Here is a 19996-nt window from a genome sequence, read left to right as displayed (position 1 = left end):
ATAATTCCATCAGCAATGCTAAACACACGCGAACACTCACTACTCCACACGTGTCTACTAAAATAACAGACCACAATCATTCCATCAGCATTTTCCCATGTGATGATGAATTTGAATATGAAGACAATATGTTTGTTTTAAAAAATAGTTTGATCCTTTAAGCTGTATAATATTATAAATACATTTGTGAACTATTACATTACAAGTACAACATACAGCACAGCATGGCACTCTCAAAATCAATTCCTTTTACATGTGTAGTTAGTGTGAATTCAAATTCTTTATTCATTTAGCAATAAGTACAGAACAGACGTTATACTCATTTTAATACAGTATACTAAACCATGTTCATTGCAAGAAAAAAAAAAAAAAAGATTTATTGCACAGCAAGTTTCGTAATCTCTAAGCAATGGGTAAAACAGTACTGCTCATATTCCCCCCCCCCCCCGCAGCCACGGACTCTGCAGACCTCTGTTTACTGGGCAAAGATGAACTTCAACCAAAAAATGAGATGTAGGTGTGTCTTGGCATAAAAGCATAACAATGAGTAACACAATTAGGGACTGGAGCTTTGCATTTGTAATAATATTTATATGAGTACTTTTATACCTAACATTGTACTGAAAGGGCATATTCAAATCTTAAGTAAATATTACTCTCGTTAGGGACATTTATCCTAAATTGGTCTTTGTTTTATAAAAGTACATCAATAAGTATATTACTATTATTAACAGACAGGTCTAAGTTAGATAAGCATCAGATATAAAATAAAGTATATAAAAAACATCAAAAACCTTAACTACCATTACGCACACACACACACACACACACACACACACACACACACACACACACACACACACACACACACACACACACATATCAAAGCATCACTATAAAATATACGCCGTTATGTCAAGCTTTTTTATTTTTTTTAATTTTGTTTTGGCATTAAGCTACACTTCAGTTTAAGTTTAAAGTTACTTCTGAGTCTCATATTCTGTCTGATCAGTCCCTGCAGAAAACATACTCTGTGTAGCTGGTCCAGATCTTGTCCTCGCTGGGGTCACTGCTGGCATAAGCGCACGTGCCCGTGGAGCTGCAAGCCACCATACGGAAACCAGCTTCAGACAGCTTTTCAAAAGCCTGCTCCAGGAAATTGAATTTCAGGTAGTATCTGGAGGTGTATCTCTCCGGGGGTCGGTCGGGGTCTCTGCTCTCGTTCAAGGTATCACCAAACACCTCTTTGGCCAAAGAGGTCTTCCCACACACTGTGATCCTGGCCACCCTCCTGAACTTCGCGTCAGCCTGAGCATCTCTCCCAATGGTGTAGGACCCTCTGTATCCTATAGTAATGTAGCCCGATTTCCTGGACTCGAGTGACGGGGAACGTGCATGGGCACTGGTCATAGTTGACACAAAGCGCGTTGGATCCAAGCTTGCGGTCGAGCCCCCAGCTCCACTAAGAAAACCGACCTCTTCTGGGTCACTTTGACTGATCTCTTCGCTGATGGAATTCTCTTTGCTTACGTTAGGGCTGAGCCTCTTGGACAGGTCTTGCAGTTGAAAAAAGTCTGCCTCCCTTTTCAGCCTGCACTTCTCTGGAAAGTAATCAGGCAGCACCAGGTTGAGATCTCTCAGGTAGTCCAAAATATAACGGAATAAAAAGCCATCACGGTCCAGAAAGTAGCGTCCTTTGCTGTCTCTCGACAGTTCCTTGGGGGTTTTCTGATTGAACATCTGCCACAGCAGAGAGTCGGTTACGGCGATCAAAGTTTTATGTCGAGTCAGATATACCTGTCCCCCAACATTGAGCTCTATAATTTCAGGAAAAGGCGAGTCTGCATTGCCACCGTTTGATAAACCACGCGAAGAGTCTGCCAGAGCCATGTCTGTACTATTGAGTGAGACCTGGCACCAGCGATCTGTTGCTGCTGCAGTTTGTAGCAAATTCTAGGTAGGCAGGTTTTGTGGTTTGTTTTTATGTAGAGCTGCACAGTGTGTCGTGGGAGGAGAAAGCAGGGAGCTGATTTGAATGTTTCTGCAGTGTTAACTCTTCTGCTTCCAGTATCGCCACTCAACGGTTAATCAAAACGAAGTTGTAAACTGTAGATATAAAAACGTGTTCCTTAACACACAAGAAAAGTATTTCTTACTTATTTCCAAACGTGCTTTAATATTATTTGGCAATTTTTATTATGTTACCCGTGTCTGTAGAAGAGCATTACGTTAGTTTTTAGTTATTAACAGTTACTGTAACATTACTGTTAGAATGTGGAACAGACAGTCAGCGTCAAATCGTCGCTTTTTAATGAAAGAATATTAAAGTGAATTTCAGACAGCGTTTTTATTAAAAACAAATAATACCAGTGTGGTAAAATATGTACTGTATCCCAGGCTTTGCAAACCAATATAAAACACACAACGCTGCACCATTTGCACAGACACACAGCTGAACAGACCTTCCCCTTTTTTTCTTGAATCGAACTTCTATACTTAGAACTTTTTGGAACCAGAAACTGTAAAAACAGTGCCCCCCGGTGGAAGTTTTACGAGTAGCGCAAATATATACATTTGCAAACATACCTACGACCCCAAATTATATATTTCTGACAATTTATTCTCAAATTAGATGTATTCTTTTTTTTTTTTTTTTGCAAGTGATCTAAATATCCAGTTTATCTGTTTGTCAATAAGCTTCTGTACCAAAACCTTATGGACTAACCCAGCTTGATGGGTTGCACATGATCGTGTACATGAGTATGCATCTACTGTGTATGAATGAAAGGAATGTAATAGCAACTGTCAATGGTATATTCCTGTTTTCCATTTCAAAATGTGTATCTGGGGGGGTATATCTTCAGCTGAATGTGATTGAAGTGTTTTGAAGGTCTACAGTAAACTGGGTGTACAGCATTTCCAATTGGACAGAGTGGTGTTCAGAGGGCACCCACCAAGAGTCTCTGAAGTATCAGTATAATATTGTAGCGAACCTCAGTCCTTACGTCGCTTACCAGCCCTGCTGCTGCCTTCCCCCATTCACGTTACACTCTCACCTGCCAGCCGCAAGTCCGCCCTGGAACTTACTCACCAGGCTACAGTGCGACAAATGAGTTTTGGGGGTACCTGCATCCCACAGACACCGCCATTGTAGCGATCTCAGTTAATGCAGACAGGCGCATCACACAGGGCGAGGGCGGGAGCTAACCCGAACCCTCTCGCACTAAGCCTGTCTGCGTTAACAGAGATCGCTACATTGTTAAGAACAAAATAGGCTAAATTCTCAAAGCATTTACTCCAAATCGATGTTACCTCAATTCTTTGGTTTCTCAATGGAAAAAAAAAAAACACTAATTAAAATGAATAACAAACAATGTAATACTTTATTCAAGCCCTTGAATTATAAGTCTTCGTTGTTTATTTCTGGTTTGGTAAAAAAAAAAAAAAAAAAAAATGGCCGAGTGATGAATTTAGTAAATACATTTGAGAATTTTAGACCAATATGTAATTGAAAATTAAAACAGTTTAAAACACGTTTGAATTTTAAATGTGATTTTTCTTAATTTGAATATGTGATACAAATGCTTTAAATTGTAGCGGGGTCCAGGCAAAATTTAGCAGTCGCTTATTGTAAATGACTTCTTATAAAACTGATTCACTTCACACAAATTTCCTGTTAGAGCAAATTATTTTGGAGCCCTCCAAGGAAGGAAACTGAATAAAACGAAACGCCCTAGTTCAAACCACTGAGTGCAAAGGATATTGGGAAATGTATTCACTTGCACCCATTAGCACCTCTGTACTGTAGTTCAGTGTTGTTTAGGGACTACAGTTCCAATGATGCAGTCTGAGTTGCCATACTACTCATGCAAAAACGTGCACTGCCCTTGCAGACGAACAGCAAACTGTGGATGCAAGTCGGCAGTGTTTCTAATTCACTCAATACCCTGATGTTGAGGACGCCTTGCTTTTGTGGTTTAAAAATGTGATCAGAATGGGACATGCAGGTTTCAAGTGCAGTTCGTTTGCAATGTATACTTTTTAAAAGTTCACTTACAACCACATTGTCAATAAAACACACAGTACTTTTAGTAAATGTATTGTAGCTATGTCAAGAAGGAAAACACAAGGCAAGTTATCAAGGGCTAAATTCATTTTTATTTCTAATAAGCAACATTCTAGTCCTGTCCACAGCTTCTTCTTTTCAATTTGACCCTGGTATCCAGTTCCCACTCCCTTTTATAGGGGAGCTGGAGGGAGGCGGTGCCCGCTCCAGCCAGTCCAGAGCTAGATACCTCATCTGGCTGGAAAGTCCCAGGCTGGAAAGTGCTAGGCTGGCAGCTGTAGGGAAATTCCCTGGCCCAGGGATTCATAGAACCTTCTAAAAAGGGTGGAGTTGGAGCCCCAGCCTGACTGCAGGTAACCTCGCTTGGTGGAAAAGTACAGTCTTGGTTCTCCAGTTCACTCCAGCGCGATGACCACCCCCCCAATCCTGGTTGGTGACGATCAGTCAGTGCGCTGGTCCTGCCCCTCTCTCCAGCCTGCCTCGGGACCCGCTGTTACAGTATAATCAAATTTGATTTCAGTGTTACTGTAACTTCAATAAAAATTGTCAGTATGCATTGGCTTTAGATTCCTGTGTGACAAGGCAATGGCCTTGCATTGTAAAATATGTCTTTCTGTGCTTGGCAGCCATCTTGGCTCAAGAGTGGTCATCCTTTGCACAGCCATTGAATTGGAGTGGTATCCTTTGCACAGCCATTGAATTGGAGTGGTGTCTTTTACACAGCCATTGAATTGGAGTGGTGTCCTTTGCACAGCCGTTGAATTGGAGTGTTGTCTTTTGCACAGCCATTGAATTGGAGTGGTGTCTTTTGAGAGGAGGCTGATCAGTCTGTCAATTGGCCACCTGAGAAAAAAGAAAGAGTTTGTTTGGGAGTGAGTAGTGCAGACAGAAGACTGGAAGCAGCAGGCTGTGCTCAGTGTGTATGCTGTAGCTTGGGTGCTGTTTTTGGATGTGTTTTGGATCATATTGAAGAAGAGGTCAGTTAAAAGGACTTAGCTTCCCCCAGGGTTAGGACAGGGCGGAATTATGGAAAACTTCACTCATAGGTTTAGCTTAGTTCTCCCAATGGGAGATACACTTTTGATTTGTTTGTTGGCTTAATGTTTAAAGTTTGTTTTCTGTGGAATAAAATTGCATGAGAGTGCTGAATTGCGGTCTTCTGTGTCTGAGTTTGTCATGTTAGCCTCTAGCCAGCCTATCACATCATGATAACACAAGATACAGATAAGACACATTTTGAAATCTGCATTAACCAAAATTTACTGTATTGCAATTTTTTAAATACAGTATGGGAAAACTAAGCCAAAGTGAAAATAACCCTAACCCTAGCTCCAGTTTACTTCTCTTTTGGGTTTTTATATCCCTCTTATTAAGAGGAACACATCATGTGTTCACACAACAGTTGTGTTGTGTTATGAGTAAAACCAATTTTAAGACTTACTGGTTTGCAATCATTTTTCATGTGTGTTACTCTCGAACCTTAAGCCATCAACCCACTGCAAAACAGTGCAAAACAATCACAAGAGCAGTTTACATTTGTTGTGGAAATCAATTGAAATTGTTGTGGTACACACTTTATACATTTAAATGACCTGGATTAGGGGAGCACATTTAATACAAAGTTATGAACAACATACTGTAAATTAGAATAGGATGGGCAGCTCATCTAAGTGCTTGGCACACTGGTGTGGCCATTCCCCAGTTAGGTAATTGGTGCTAATTGGGGAGTGGCCACATGTATAAAAGAAGCCAGAAATCCTTTGTTTGTTGGAGAGAGTCATTTAATTCAAGTCTCTAATTCCTGCCGGTAACATCTTGGGCAGTGACGCTAGCCTGTCACAGCACGATATATAGATAAAAGCTATTCTGACCACCATGGTCAAGCATCCGTTGAACAAAACACAATCTTTTATTTATTTCAGAATTTTCTAAGGTATAGGTTTAAATTCAAATAAAGAATAACCCATATGTGTGTAAAAGAAAAAGCTAAGTTGCATATGGTTATTAGTTCCAACCCTAATCCTTACTCTAACACTAGCCCTAAGCTGAACCCTACCCTAGCTTCAACCTAAACCCTAGCTCTAAATATAACCAAAACCCTCACCTAACCTAACAAATTATTAATTTCTGCAGGCAAGTGAATAACATTAGGTGTTTTACCTTGATTTAGATTGACTGTATATACATGTATGTTCTTATTTTCTTGTTTACCTTGTATGTCTATTTCTAACTTGTGTGAGGATGTATGCTGCTTGTAAATTAAATACAAATCTCAATTGCTTTTACACAACGTTACCATGGTAAATGTGCATGGTAATGGCCATGTTTTCTAGCTTTACCACAATGCTCTGTAGTTTACCATGCTTGCCCAAGCTTTACAAGGCTTCAACTACTATGCCTTTAAAAAAAAAAAAAAAAAAAAAAAAAATATACAATACATTAAAAGACAAACAGCTTCTAGTTGAAAAGTTTGTCATGGAATGTATTAAGTTTCTTTTAGTATAAATAAATGAAATAGCTATGGATACTATGCGTTATTACACCTATCAATGACTGACAACAAAGAAGCGATTTCCCAATAGTAAAAAGTTTCAGAAAAACCCAGGGCTGAAAAATCTTGCAGTGGTATAAATAAGGAAGGAAACCCAACTGACTGAGAGACATACAGAACGAGCAAGACCTGTTGAAAGCAGCAGCAAGATGCTCAGAAAGGTAACTGATTTTAATTCCTCACCAAAGAAATTGGGTTTACTGCACAGCTACGGCTAAAAGTAACCTCACCTAGAATTTTAGGATTGAGGCATCATTTAAAAAAAACTGACAAAAAATGAAAAATATGACATTTCAAATTCTAACGTGACTGTACTACTATTATGGCTTATATATAATAGAGGCTAGAGGCTGGCTAGAGAAAATGGCAAAAAATGAAAAATATGACATTTCGAATTCTAACGTGACTGTACTACTATTATGGCTTTATATATATATATATATATATATATATATATATATATATATATATATATATATATATATATATATAAGCCATAATAGTAGTACAGTCACGTTAGAATTCGAAATGTCATATTTTTCATTTTTTGTCAGTTTTTCAGTAAGTACCAAGCGAAATGAGTTAATCCTGCAGTTTGGTACTATGTCTTCTGTCTCTGTCGTGGTTTTTTTACAGTTTAAAATGCAGTCTGGCTAGTTATGAAGTATTAAACTGTCTTGTGCGCTTTTTATTATAATGACTCTTCCCATCTCTGGTACAGTACAACAGCTTTGAAATAAATACAAAGAATATGTTTTTAAAAACATAAATAATGACAATAGTAGAGCTGTTGTAGTGAATTTTAAATTAAATGTAGTTAAGTAAAACCTTGTCATAATCAACCATTCCTGGTTTTGTACGAAGTGATCTGTATTATTATTATTATTTTAAATGAAATACATTAATTCATAACTTTTCTTTTTTTCAGACTGTCACTGAAAGCTTTGGAGCAACTATTGAAGGCTTGAAAGCTTCACACCTGACCAAAACTGTTGTTGAGAGAAGCAAGAGGATGATTCTGGATACACTCGGAGTGGGACTGCTTGGCACCAACACCGGTGTATTCAAAAAAATCGTACAATACAGCAACGTATGTATAGAAATCAATATATGATATTGTGTGCCGTTCTAAAGGCTCTGTATATTTAGGTATATGACTAATATATATTGGTGTATAAATCAAATATGTGCATTTTCTTGCAGGTATACAATTCTAAGAAGACCAGCAGAGTTTGGGGAAATTCAAATATCTCCCTTCTACCTCAGTATGCTGCTTTTGTCAACGGCGTGGCAGTAAGTCTGTTAATAATTCTTTCTTGGAATTGCAATTTCTAAATACTGGATTTTCTTAAATTTCAATACCCTCTGGAGCAGATTGCCTATGTCGATTTAGTTTCAAGAAGTGCATGGTTGCGTATTAGAATTTTATCTGTCAGAGTGTAAGTGTTTAATGGTTCACTTTTCCAGGTTCACTCCATGGACTTTGATGACACGTGGTATCCTGCCACTCACCCTTCCGGAGCTGTCCTGCCTGCACTGCTGGCTTTAGCAGAAGCGGCACCTGAGAAAAGCAAGCCTTCCGGAATGGATCTGCTCCTAGCCTTCAATGTTGGCATTGAAATGCAAGGACGATTAATGAGATTCTCCAAAGAAGCCAGCAACATTCCCAAAAGGTAATGGCGATGACAATGATGATGTTGATGATGTGCAGACATGGGCAGTGCCGTCATACTGGATTTATATGTGTTAATTATATTTTAAACAATGCAGCTGGAATATTTACCGAGACAATCAAAAATGCCCTGTATACTGATGTATTATTGTTCACTAATTAAGGTTGTAGCTCACCAACACAAACTCTTGAGTTGTAACAGTTATTATTGCTCTATCTTCCAGATTTCACCCTCCAGCTGTGGTTGGTACCATGGGCAGTGCTGCAGCCACATCTAAACTTCTCCACATGGGGTCTGCCCAGTGTAGGGAGGCCCTGGCTATAGCTGCTTCATATTCTGGGGCTCCCATGGCAAACGCAGCAACACAGACCAAACCCCTTCACATTGGCAACGCGGCCAGGAGAGGACTGGAAGCATCTTATTTGGCTCTCTTAGGGCTTGAAGGCAACAAGAGTATTCTTGACATGAAGTCTGGGTTCGGTGCTTTCTACAGTGACTACACACCTGACATGCTCCCAGGCCTGGACTCCTATAGGTGGGTACTGGAAGACCAGGATGTGGCAATCAAGCGTTTCCCAGCTCACTTGGGAATGCACTGGGTGGGAGACGCAGCCACAGCCCTGAGGATGAAAATGCTGGAGAAAAATCTTCCCCTGGCCAAAATTAAAAAAGTGGTGCTAAAAGTGCCAGATGCCAGGTATGTAAACCGGCCCTTCCCCGCCTCAGAGCACGAAGCTCGGCACTCTTTTCAGTTTAATGCCTGCACAGCTCTAGTAGATGGAAGCATTTCAGAGGAGTCCTTCAGCGATCTGAAACTGCACAGGCAAGAGATCCAAGATTTGCTTGAGAAGGTTCAAATAGAGAATCCACACGACAACCACTCTAATTTTGACACAATGTACTGTGAGGTAGGTGTGGAAATGTACACTGGAGAGGCCATCTCTGAGCGATGCAACACATTTTATGGGCACTGGAGGGATCCGCTGAGCCAGTATGACCTGCTGAAGAAGTTTAAAGCCAATGCATCAACTGTTTTGTCAATGGAAGCAGTACAGGGTATTATAGATACGGTGGATAACTTGGAGAATGTAACAGACTGCACCGTGTTAACTTCATACCTGCAAGTGAAAGAGAAACCAAACTAAGCAATGAATATATCTCACAGCTTCATTTTAGTTTTGTTCACTTTAAGGAAAATTAGGTTTCACAGGCTAACAAAACTGACAAGTGTAAACCAGTCTTTTTTTTAACCCAATGTGCTTTATTTTACTGAGTTAACCTCCCTGTCCAGACAAGTGGATTTCCCCATTTGCACAATGTGCCATACAAATAATAAGGCTAAAAATCTGCTATAGCATAAGTAATGTTGCTTTTTTTTTTTTTTCCTTAAGTGAACTGGCAAATAATATACAGCAGGTCAAGTAACACAGTATGCTTTGAAGTTGTGTTTGTATGCATCAAGAGAGCCATTTAAACCAACACATGTAATAATTTTCTCCAGCATTTAAACTTTGTTAACAAAAGACAAAGAATTCACACGATACCTTGTATGTAAAACAATTTGTAATACATAAATAAATGTGTAAAAAAATGTATACATGTGTGAAAGTCTGTTAATGAAAGCTTAGAAAATTTGATGTCAGTAGATGCAACAATTAGAGCAGAATTTTCTCCTATTTCAAAACAACATTTTATACTGGGTACAGAACATAATGCACAAGACTAAAGTTGAAAACAAATACAAAAAAAAAGTTGTGTAATATTAGTTCAGGTATACAATTTGTTTATTTGATTTTTAAAAAAGTGAATAATTTATGTGTTGGGTGACTTATTGTATAAGACATTTTCTACTGTACAAGAGATACTCTACACAGAACTATGAGATTATTATTTGCTTCAATCAAAAATAGAAATATACATTTTTCATGCCCACTATATAACACTATACTAGGAAAAAGGGTTTTTCTCCTTACTTACACTATGATGGGTTTACAAACTCCTAACATACCTACTGTGAGAAATCAACAGCTCCAAGGACAAGCAGCCAATTAAAGAATCACAGATTTATGCTTCAATTGCCTGCATAATAGTACAGCTGTGAGCAAGACCTCCTTATTAAGTTTATGCACTCTGCAGTGATTACAGCTCACAGGAGGGGTATGAGATCTGCTGAGTTTAAAAGATCTTCATTGCACCGACCTCCTTTGGAGAGCAAAGCCAGGCCCATAAGGGGTCGTGTACTAAGGCAGGTATCCTGCTAAATTAACAGCAGGCAATGCCAGACCAGGGCTGAAGGGGAACTGAGCTGCTTTCAATCTGACACCCACTGTTAGATTGCAGCGGTTGAGCCATGTTGTGGAAAGGAAAACAAAGAGTTCCTGTGTATATATATTTTATTATTATTTCAGCTAATGAAACATTTCCATAGATTTTTCAATGAAAATACATACTTGCTAAATCTACATGAAGTGCACACCAGGGATAGTAAGAGAACAGAAATTTGAAAAAGACTTCCAAAAGGTAACAGAAATCAGACAAAGGTTTTTGAGCAACTGCACCTTCATCAAGTTACAGGGAGTAGGGGACTGTGTTGAAACCTTCACATTATTTCAGTTTCACAGAAACAGCTCAGTTTAAGCAAGCTTCAACACATCCTGCACCATTTCTCCAACCCCATCAAATATTTCATGAAGGGGGGCCTTGCACATAAATGCACAAGTTGTGACTATTTTGTTCTTCTCATCAACATGGGTTTCATTAACCTTTTTGCACACGTGCTTGCATCCAAGTTCCTGTATTGCACCAGCCGTCTCTGCATCTGGAAACCTAGACATGAAATCACAAGCAAGAGTTAAGCAACACCATTCAAGGAGTTGCCTAGCCATTGAAAAAAAAAGAGGAATTCCACCAATTATGAAACCATCCCCATATCTGTTTCAGTTATATGAAAACTCCGAGTAAGACAGAAAAAAGCAGTGCAGACAAAATATGTTTCGTCCAACCCTTAAATTGTATCGGAATGTAATTTCCATAATTACATTTTGAAGTACAACAGTATTACAGTGCCACTCTTCTTCATGAAAATATATGTAAATCATAGGTTCTTAAAAATGCTGAAATGTTCATTGCGGAAAAATTCTGTTATCCGGATGGAACAGGGCAACACATTCATTTGATGTACTGCACACCCACGGGAAAATTGTCACACGTTATTTCGATCTTTTTCAGGTCTCATGCTGTTACAGAATTTTGAAGTTAAAATTTCCACTATATACAGGTACCCTGTACATACAGTATATAGCCTCAAGTTTGTTATTTTCTAAAATGGGTAGTCCATATATGCCACCTACAGATAGTAAAAGAAATGTTTCCTCTTACCTGCCATCATCATTTGTATCATGCCCAACTGTTAGTTCGCAGCCTGGAAAAACTTTAGCTGCCAGTACAGGGGAGATACAGCACAGCCCAATGGGTTTCTTAGCACCGTGGAAGGCCATGAGTGTAGACTTTACTTGATCATTCACAGAACAATTCTTCCCTTCCACTGCCCAAGAACAAAGGTTCTTTGCAACTCCAAATCCACCTTAAAATGCAAGGAAGAAAATATAGTATGTTTGTTAAAAATATGAAGCATGGCACTATGTTGAACATTATTTACAAAACAAATATTTTTTTATACCTGGTACCTTTTAACAATGAAACTGCTTTAACAAAAAAAAAGTGCCAACCTGGGAAAATGACAGCATCCAAGTCGCTGACTTTGAGCTGTGTTAAATCCTGGATCTCTCCTCGAGCCAGCCTGGCACTTTCTACCAGCACATTCCTCGTTTCCTCTGTAGGACTCCCTTTAACATGGTCAACTACATGCATCTGCTCAATATTAGGAGCAAACATTTTCACCTAACAAAGAAACAGGGGAAACACATACAGCATCTGTAATGGAGTCCGTTTTCCCTTTTATTACCAGTAACTGTGGTTTTACTACTCCCTTTTAATCTTATTGTTTGTGGAATCTCACTCTAGCTATGACAAACTTATTTACGTAATTTAAAATATTGTATTTTAGTTCAACATAACTGAACTTACATATTGTATATGTACTTTAGTGTTACACGTACATTACAAGTAGTTACTTGTATACTCTAAAGCTGGACCAGGTCCTGGGTCGCAGGTATTGCTTTTTGAGCTCCACAATATGACTTGTGTGTTTCTCGTGTTTTACTAGAGAATACTACTGAAGTTGTGTCCGGGTGTAGTTTGTCGTACTATTTTGGCGTCTTTTGAATAAAATACACTTTTTGTGTGTGTTAATGATATTTTTGTAATGGCTTTCTAAAGAAATAATTGTAATCGGAATTGGCTTTTTGCAAAAAAAAAAAAAAAGGCCTTGCTCCAAAGTGGTAGGATTAAAATACGTTCTGATTTTTTCATACAGAAAATGGGGAGGTTTTTCCTAATTTAAAAACGACAGGCCTGTTAGAATGTCTATATATAGGCCTGGGCATTTTTAACCTCACCCGCTTTGCACATACAGTACTGTAGAGCTACTTTACACCAGGGCTAAACTACACATCACAACAGAATACGACGGGCCCTCAACAGCCATTCACAGTTTTATTTTTTTCAAAGTACAGATTTAATTGAATAAACAATCAATCCGAGTACCAGTAATACAAATCTAACAGTAATTAAAGCGCTTTTCACAATACATTTTTGCCTTATCTATCTCGGTTGCTACAACTGTACCAAATGTAACAATACCCCAGAGAGAAAAGACTGCGACACGAGAAGAGCATCATTATGAAAGCTTCCTGGTGAGGACAGGCAGCACAGTATTTATTTATGTGCACTTCTCATACATTGTGATTGGAACAGTGGATGCCAGAGCCACTCACTAAATTGCTGTTGTGCTTAACAGAAAATTAAAATAGTGTTCGGTAGTAATTAGGCTTTTAAAACGCGTTTGCTTTGCAAATGACATTGAACACTGTCTTTTTAAACGGCTGCCAGTTTACACCGCTTATTTTAGCACAATGCGTCATCCGGCTAAGCCGTAATGGAAATAAACAATTAATAATAACAACAGCTGTACCTCCGCCCCATTCCTGCTTAAATGCACCAAAACTGCTGAAGCCTCGTGAATTTCACTGCCATCAAAAACTCCACATCCAGCCAGAACTACAGCCACACGCTTTCCCATTCTGAAACACTCCCTGGAAAACCTACAAAACAATTTCAACTTGACTTTCTTCTTCACGCCGTGCAAAAGGAGAAAAGAAACAAGCGCACGGGCGCTACCGTCGTCGCATAATTGTAACAGCGTCCTCTTCTGGGGCGGATGTGCTATGTCAACGTGTGCAAACACCACTGAGAGAAATGAAAACAGATGAAAAGCATTGCCATTTGCCGAACAGTTCAGGTGCATGGGTTTGTCCTGCACGTGATACAAGTATGCTGCATAATTATTTAATGTAAGATGCAAGATCGTTTAGAATTTTAAAAGCTGTTCCGTACTTTTTTTTTTTACAAATAACAGCCCAAACAGTGATATGCTGTACTGTAAAGCAGCAGGATTGTGTTATTGAGTGGAGCCAGCTGCGTCTTGACTCGTAATCTAATCTAATTGGATACACTTATACAGGTCTCACCCATTTTAAAATAGACCAAAGATACTGACTTCAAACAATGAGTCATTTAAAGCTACTCAAGTAGCGCTGTGTTGATTTCCTTACTTAAAAAGATCTGCCTGTGCAGCCCGCCCTGGAGAAAAATGGTCAGAGCATCACCATGGTCCGAGCATCACCATAGCAGAATGTGGAGCAAAACACCGTCCTTTGTAATATGAACTCACAATGTATTTATTGAACTTACTAATTAATTATTCCCTCCAAATACAGTCTCGTTTTATTAGCTATATACAGCCAATCATTTGATTACATTATTGGTTTATATGAACGTGACCACACAGTATAATCAAAAATAATTAATGAAAATGATGCCCTATATACAAAATTTTAACTTTACACAAGTAACTTAAAGAAGGTTGATGTGCACTGGTAACTATCTCAGACTGTTGTTAGTTTCTTTAAAAACAGCTTAGAAACAGTTTTAGGCTTGCAAAACGTAATTAACCCAACAGGATAGAATTTGGTTTTAAATGACATTGCATGTTAATGCACCCACGTGGCCAAGATGTAGCTCTCAACATTCTGCCCCTAGTGGTTGTATGAAATGCTGTACCTAATTTGACTTTACATCCCAAGGGGCAGGTTAATGGTTACACTCTGGTGTACTATGGCAGACATTAAAAAGGTCACTAGGATGTCAGGACTGAAATAGAGATGATACCCCTTATGGAAATAACCTATAGAAAGTCCTATTGTAAATTGGTCAAGTCCTATAGAATATCCTATACGATTTATTTAAAACCTTTTTAGTCCTATATAGAGTGTCCTGTAGTACTGATGGAGGGAGAACTTTTTGAGTACTATAGGAGGATATATGTTTTAAAGAATCATTTAAGATTTCTCTAAAACCTTTTTAGTCCCATAATGTCCTATAGTACCACTATAGGATCCTATAGAATATTTCCGTAAGGTAATTGAATATAAACAACAACAACTAGGTTAGTAACATACACCTCCCGCCACGGCTGCCCACGACAGTTATCAGAATCACCAAACAGTGGATGCATGACATACAGTATATCAACAATCAAATTCAATCAAACACTTTCACTAATGTGCGGTAAATAATGTTAACACCAAGTTTCACCTGTTCAAAGCCTTCTCGGTGTTTAATAATAAACTCAACAAGCAATCTTTTTTTTTTTTCCCCATCGGATTTTTATTGATCTTGCTGACTCAGTTGTTGTTCTCGTTTCATGTAGTCCTCCCATGTTCAAACCAAAATAAAAAGTATGTGTTTAAATACCGTTTTACATTAAGTTTGTACACCACGTTTACTGCTTATTTTAATTCAATATTCCTTATTTTATTAGCACTAAAATGACTGGTCCTTTGTCTGAACAACTTGTGACCAAACATCATACAATGTGGAAACAGGGTGGGAAAATACAGTCACTCGTGGTGCTGGATAACGAGGTCACTCTTGTCACATTGAACAACTGACTCGTCTTTTTCAGCTTCAGTCCTGAAGGAAACAGCACGAAGGATATACATGTGGCTGTAGTTATAAAAAAACAAAAAATATTAGTCTTAAATATAAATGTCATTTATAAAATACTTTTAAAAAATAATAATAATAATTAAAAAAAAGAATTTGACAGTGAACGTTATTAGTTTATTGACCTCATTTTGATAATGTAAGTACAAATCCTATAATATGAATGTTTTCATGTATATTGAACACTAGGTGCAACTATTTATGAGAGATCTCAGTGACTTCACAACAGGTATGAGAGTGGGAGGAAGCCTCTGCAGAACATGGCTTTGACCAACCTTGCTCTTGGGGCTGCAAAGTTTGCGCAACCTCAGCACTGGAAAGCACAGCTCCAGCCGTGAACTGGCTGATGAAGTGAGCAGACTTGCTACAGCAGCCCAATCAGCACTGTTGTTTTTAGCGTGATGGTATTCACATCTGCAGCTGTCTCTTCTGGGGATTTGAGTAGCTCCACTGTGCTTAAGTTGTACCTTGAAAGCTAATAAAGCAATACCAATAATGTAAATATGTCTTATGGCCAGTGTTGCCAATTTAGCGATTTTGTCGCTAGATCCAGCGACTTTTGGGTTCCCCTAGCGACAAAAACATTGTCGAAGCGACTAGCTACAAATCTAGAGACTTTCACTACCGACAACAGGGATTTTCAAAAAGTCGCCAAATTGTACCCATCACAACATAAATTATACGCAGCTCAATACGCCACGCTTCTCTCGACCTGAAGCAGACCCGCGGTGGTGCTCTTCGCGTAGTGCAGAATTCCGCAGTGCTGCACAAACCGCACAGCTCCGAACAGAATCGCCGCGACACGCGTTCTTCCAGGGCTGCTGCGTGACGTCACTCGACTACAGCCGCAGAAACATGCGCAGGTGCTGCACAGCCCAGCGCAGCTTTGAAAAGTTGCTGCGGAGCTAGTTGCGGCTGTGAACCAAAGAGATCACGAGTGATCTGCTAATCGTAATGCCAATAACGACAACTTCTGCCCCCTATCAATTATTTAAACACACATAATGTACTAAATCAGTGGCAAGTGATGTATAATGTTACAATAAAATCAATTACATTAGACTAACTCTAGGTAGACTAATCCAGACAAATACAAATAGGATGTTTAAAAATGATCAACCCTCATTAATACTGCAGTGTTTACTCTGGCGCTGAGAGGAAGCAGCGCTATAACACTGCCGTGCAGCCGCTACATCAAATCATGTGACAGAAATAAAGTCAACTGATCTCTGAACCAGGAAGAAGGGGACTGAAATGTGAAGTGGTGTATTTTAAGTAAAGGGACATTTTTTGGTTTTGCTTTGGAGATGGACCGGCTACATTTCATTTTAATTTGGACCGTCTGCCTTGCAGAATGGAGTTTACAAGCATTCGGCGATTTGGATACTGCGCGTAGACAGCAGAAATGGCCAGTGCCGTACAGGTTAGAATTGCAGAAACTGCATGAAGTAATAATGCCGTCGTAAAACGACTGCTTATTAATAATGATGTTATAACTATTATTAGTAGTGTTGAGCATAATGAATACACATGAGTGGGGAATTACAGTTTACCAGCACATCTCACTGTATGCTGTGAAATGTCCAGTCTTATAATAAGTACGAGTAGAAAACCTCAAATGTAGTTTTGTGATATTTTGGTGCGATATCTGCCTGAGTGTACGGAGGGTTCCGAAAAACACACAAAGCACAATTGAAGGGTCAGTATTTAAATATTAAATAGTAAAACGCTGTTTTGTGTTTTGTGAATCGTCAAAATGGTAAATTTGCAGTATATATGTGACTGACATTCTAGTTTCTAACTGAAATAAGTATTCCATTCCAGGCGGTTTGATCATCGCCCAAAAGCAGATCCTTACTGTCGAGCAGTATACCAGTTCTGTCCCACTGGATCTCCTAATGGAAGCATTCCTGTCATGGAAGATGCAGACGTCATTGAGGTCTTCCGATTGCAGGCTCCTGTATGGGAGTTTAAATACGGCGGTCTGCTTGGTCGTTTTGTAGGTTATTTATTTATTTATTTATTTATTTATTTATCTGATACTATTGTTTTTTGTTTGTTTTTAAAGTACCCATGTGGCCTCAATAGAGTTCTCAGAAACACATGTACATTCTAAATGCGTTACTTAGAATGCATAATCATTTTGAATATTGTTTTGTACACGTGAAAATAATTCAATGCAAATCTTGTGTGTCTTTGAAATGTTTTTTTTTTCTAAACCTTTAACCAGAAAGTACTGTTAGACAGCTTCAGTTTGTTTCTGTGTGATTTTAGCACATTATGCACGATGCTATTGGATTCAGGAGCACCCTTACTGGCCGGAACTACACCATGGAGTGGTATGAACTCTTCCAGCTGGGGAACTGCACCTTTCCCCACTTGAGACCTGAGATTGAAGCTCCTTTCTGGTGCAACCAGGGGGCTGCCTGCTTCTTTGAAGAGATAGACGACCAGCACTGGAAGCAGAATGGAACTTTAGAAAAAGTGTCTGAAATGACAGGTTGGTAACCTGAATTAGACCGGACTTGAATAATAAATAGGACCCTTCATTGTTCTTATAACATGCTTTTAGTACACTGATGGAACATACCAATATTTATTATACAGTGGCTGTTGTTTATATTAAGATGCTAGGTAATGTACAGTGTCTATGAAGAGGTGAGCAGAGTATTGCAAAGTAAACTAGAAAAAAAAAAAAAACTCACAAATGTGAGCGGTAACTTGAACACAAGCGCAGTGTTTTCTGAGGATACTGGGCTGCTTGAGATGAGTAGTACAACAACATCTTGTTTTTTTTTTTTTTTTTTTTCTGGAGTGCAGTCGTCTAATTGATTTTCATGGCAGTATCTGTAAACAGAGCAATTGACCTTTTTGAATAAAGTAATTATTGTTACTTCCTTATGCTTTCTTTTTTTTGTTGTAGTTTTATTTTAAATAATATCTCACAGTTCTATAGCAACACAAGGGCCAAAACAAGCATTTTAGCAATTGTTTGTAAATGTTAACTACGAACATGTATTAATATAAGTTATATATTCTTTGTTATTAGGTGCACAGTTCAATGAAATGGCCAAATGGGTAAGGGAGGACAATGAAACCGGTATATACTACGAAACATGGACTGTCCAGACAGATCCCAGCCCCAACCCAGTTGTCTGGTTTGATTCTTATGACTGCTCTCAGTTTGTACACAGAACTTACAGGAAACTGGCAGACATGGGCGTGTCCTTCAGCAGTCAGCTTCAGACTAACTACACCAGGATCTTTCTGTATAGCGGAGAACCCACGTTCCTGGGGAACGACACCACCATCTTTGGAGCTGCTGGACATAAGACCGTGGCCTCAGATATCAAACGCTTCTACCATCCCTTTAGGCCTCCTCAGTCAATCAAAGGCTTTCTGATTAGTCTGCTGGAGATCTACGAACGAGTTGTATTAGAAAAGAGTTTCTACTTGTATTACAATTATGAGTACTGGCACTTGCCAATGAAGCCTCCTTACATCAGGATTACATATGAAGAAATCCCTCTGCCCCGTATACTCAAGAAAGCGTAGGATTTGTTGGACTTTGCTTTGGTTATTAATTACAGACTGGGATTCACCTGCAATTATCTAAACAAAACAGCATTTCTGAAATAAAAGGCTAAGGAGCAATGGGGTTGATGTGATTAACCTGCACTCCACTAGGATAAGTCAGATCTGTTTTTTCAGAGCATTTTACAGCACTGGGGAATTTCTCTAAATTGTTTCAGCCATCTATCTACTCATGGTATCCCAGGGTTACCTCTTTTAAAAAAAAAAAAGAAGGTATATTCCGTTTTATCTCTGCAGGGTTGATGAAATTAAGCTGATAACGTTTTTCAAAATGTCACAGTTTGTCACATATTTTCATTCCTATCTCACACCCTGTGCATGAGATAAGCTTTTTTTTAATGTAAATGTAATGTTACTTTTTTTTCTGCTTAATAATCCAATGAGTGTATTTTTGCAAGGTGCGTGAGGTTGTTTGTGATTAGTTCTTCAATCCTACTGGTAGTTTTGCAAAACTTGGTACTGTATTTATCTACAGTATACATATCAACCTAATAAGAAGTGGCCAGTAATGGGGAATTGTATACAATCTGGTGACACAAAAGCAACAGTTATCCTGTATTACTTATTTGATATTTTATGCGTGGCATACAATAGCAGTGCCTTTATTTGTTGACATATGTGGAACACATTACTAATAAGTATGAACCGCAAAAATAATCCAATAAAAAGCTAAATATAACTGTATTGTACGTTTTTGTGGTCAATATTTCTCTATTGTAACAAACTTTCATTAGTTCTACCACATCCAAGGTATTTGAACTAACAGTACCTGTATATATTTTATGATCCATTAGTTTTCTATATGTTTTAATCTGCTGTGTCATTCTGTGGTGCTGCAATGGTTCACTCATTCCATAATGAATAACTAAATGTAGGTAGTAAAATTTAGAAGGCACCTGTAACCCTTTACAAATTATGTTGTTTAAG

General features: G+C 38.6%; 4 protein-coding genes across 4 annotated transcripts; 2 read left to right on the top strand and 2 right to left on the bottom strand.

Moving 5' to 3' along the window:
- Positions 1-244: 244 nt before the first annotated feature.
- Positions 245-1972, bottom strand: LOC121320933 (BTB/POZ domain-containing protein KCTD12-like). The gene has a single exon (XM_041259734.1). The coding sequence runs from the start codon at positions 1888-1890 to the stop codon at positions 1009-1011; it is 882 nt and encodes a 293-aa protein (XP_041115668.1). The 5' UTR covers positions 1891-1972; the 3' UTR covers positions 245-1008.
- A 4618-nt stretch (positions 1973-6590) lies between these two features.
- On the top strand, positions 6591-9439 carry acod1 (aconitate decarboxylase 1). The gene is made up of 5 exons (XM_041259732.1): positions 6591-6778; positions 7546-7707; positions 7821-7910; positions 8085-8290; positions 8514-9439. The coding sequence occupies exons 1-5, from the start codon at positions 6767-6769 to the stop codon at positions 9433-9435; spliced, it is 1392 nt and encodes a 463-aa protein (XP_041115666.1). The 5' UTR covers positions 6591-6766; the 3' UTR covers positions 9436-9439.
- A 91-nt stretch (positions 9440-9530) lies between these two features.
- LOC121320932 (glutamine amidotransferase-like class 1 domain-containing protein 3A, mitochondrial) lies at positions 9531-13590 on the bottom strand. Its single transcript, XM_041259733.1, has 4 exons — positions 13383-13590; positions 12019-12190; positions 11669-11873; positions 9531-11116 (listed from the first exon to the last, which is right to left on the bottom strand). Exons 1-4 carry the CDS (start codon positions 13488-13490, stop codon positions 10924-10926), a joined length of 678 nt encoding a protein of 225 aa, XP_041115667.1. The 5' UTR covers positions 13491-13590; the 3' UTR covers positions 9531-10923.
- A 3051-nt stretch (positions 13591-16641) lies between these two features.
- cln5 (CLN5 intracellular trafficking protein) lies at positions 16642-19751 on the top strand. The gene is made up of 4 exons (XM_041259731.1): positions 16642-16898; positions 17300-17474; positions 17750-17975; positions 18525-19751. The coding sequence occupies exons 1-4, from the start codon at positions 16783-16785 to the stop codon at positions 19028-19030; spliced, it is 1023 nt and encodes a 340-aa protein (XP_041115665.1). The 5' UTR covers positions 16642-16782; the 3' UTR covers positions 19031-19751.
- The last annotated feature ends 245 nt before the right edge of the window (positions 19752-19996 follow it).

Source organism: Polyodon spathula, chromosome 9, assembly GCF_017654505.1.
Source record: "Polyodon spathula isolate WHYD16114869_AA chromosome 9, ASM1765450v1, whole genome shotgun sequence".
NCBI classification, from domain to species: domain Eukaryota; kingdom Metazoa; phylum Chordata; class Actinopteri; order Acipenseriformes; family Polyodontidae; genus Polyodon; species Polyodon spathula.
The sequence above is the reverse complement of the archived record's forward strand: the minus strand, read 5'-3'. Positions and strand labels throughout refer to the sequence as shown.

What these genes read in the sequence shown, in the direction of transcription:
- LOC121320933 (XM_041259734.1), bottom strand. Translation starts at nt 1,890, where the DNA reads ATGGCTCTGGCAGACTCTTCGCGTGGTTTATCAAACGGTGGCAATGCA.
- acod1 (XM_041259732.1), top strand. An exon ending in CTTTTGTCAACGGCGTGGCA is followed by an intron (nt 7,911 to 8,084) that starts GTAAGTCTGTTA and finishes TCACTTTTCCAG; the next exon opens with GTTCACTCCATGGACTTTGA. An exon ending in GCCAGCAACATTCCCAAAAG is followed by an intron (nt 8,291 to 8,513) that starts GTAATGGCGATG and finishes TCTATCTTCCAG; the next exon opens with ATTTCACCCTCCAGCTGTGG.
- LOC121320932 (XM_041259733.1), bottom strand. Translation starts at nt 13,490, where the DNA reads ATGGGAAAGCGTGTGGCTGTAGTTCTGGCTGGATGTGGAGTTTTTGAT. An exon ending in TAAGCAGGAATGGGGCGGAG is followed by an intron (nt 12,191 to 13,382) that starts GTACAGCTGTTG and finishes TTTCTTTGTTAG; the next exon opens with GTGAAAATGTTTGCTCCTAA. An exon ending in GATACAAATGATGATGGCAG is followed by an intron (nt 11,117 to 11,668) that starts GTAAGAGGAAAC and finishes TTTCATGTCTAG; the next exon opens with GTTTCCAGATGCAGAGACGG.
- cln5 (XM_041259731.1), top strand. Translation starts at nt 16,783, where the DNA reads ATGGACCGGCTACATTTCATTTTAATTTGGACCGTCTGCCTTGCAGAA. An exon ending in AAATGGCCAGTGCCGTACAG is followed by an intron (nt 16,899 to 17,299) that starts GTTAGAATTGCA and finishes ATTCCATTCCAG; the next exon opens with GCGGTTTGATCATCGCCCAA. An exon ending in GCGGTCTGCTTGGTCGTTTT is followed by an intron (nt 17,475 to 17,749) that starts GTAGGTTATTTA and finishes GTGTGATTTTAG; the next exon opens with CACATTATGCACGATGCTAT.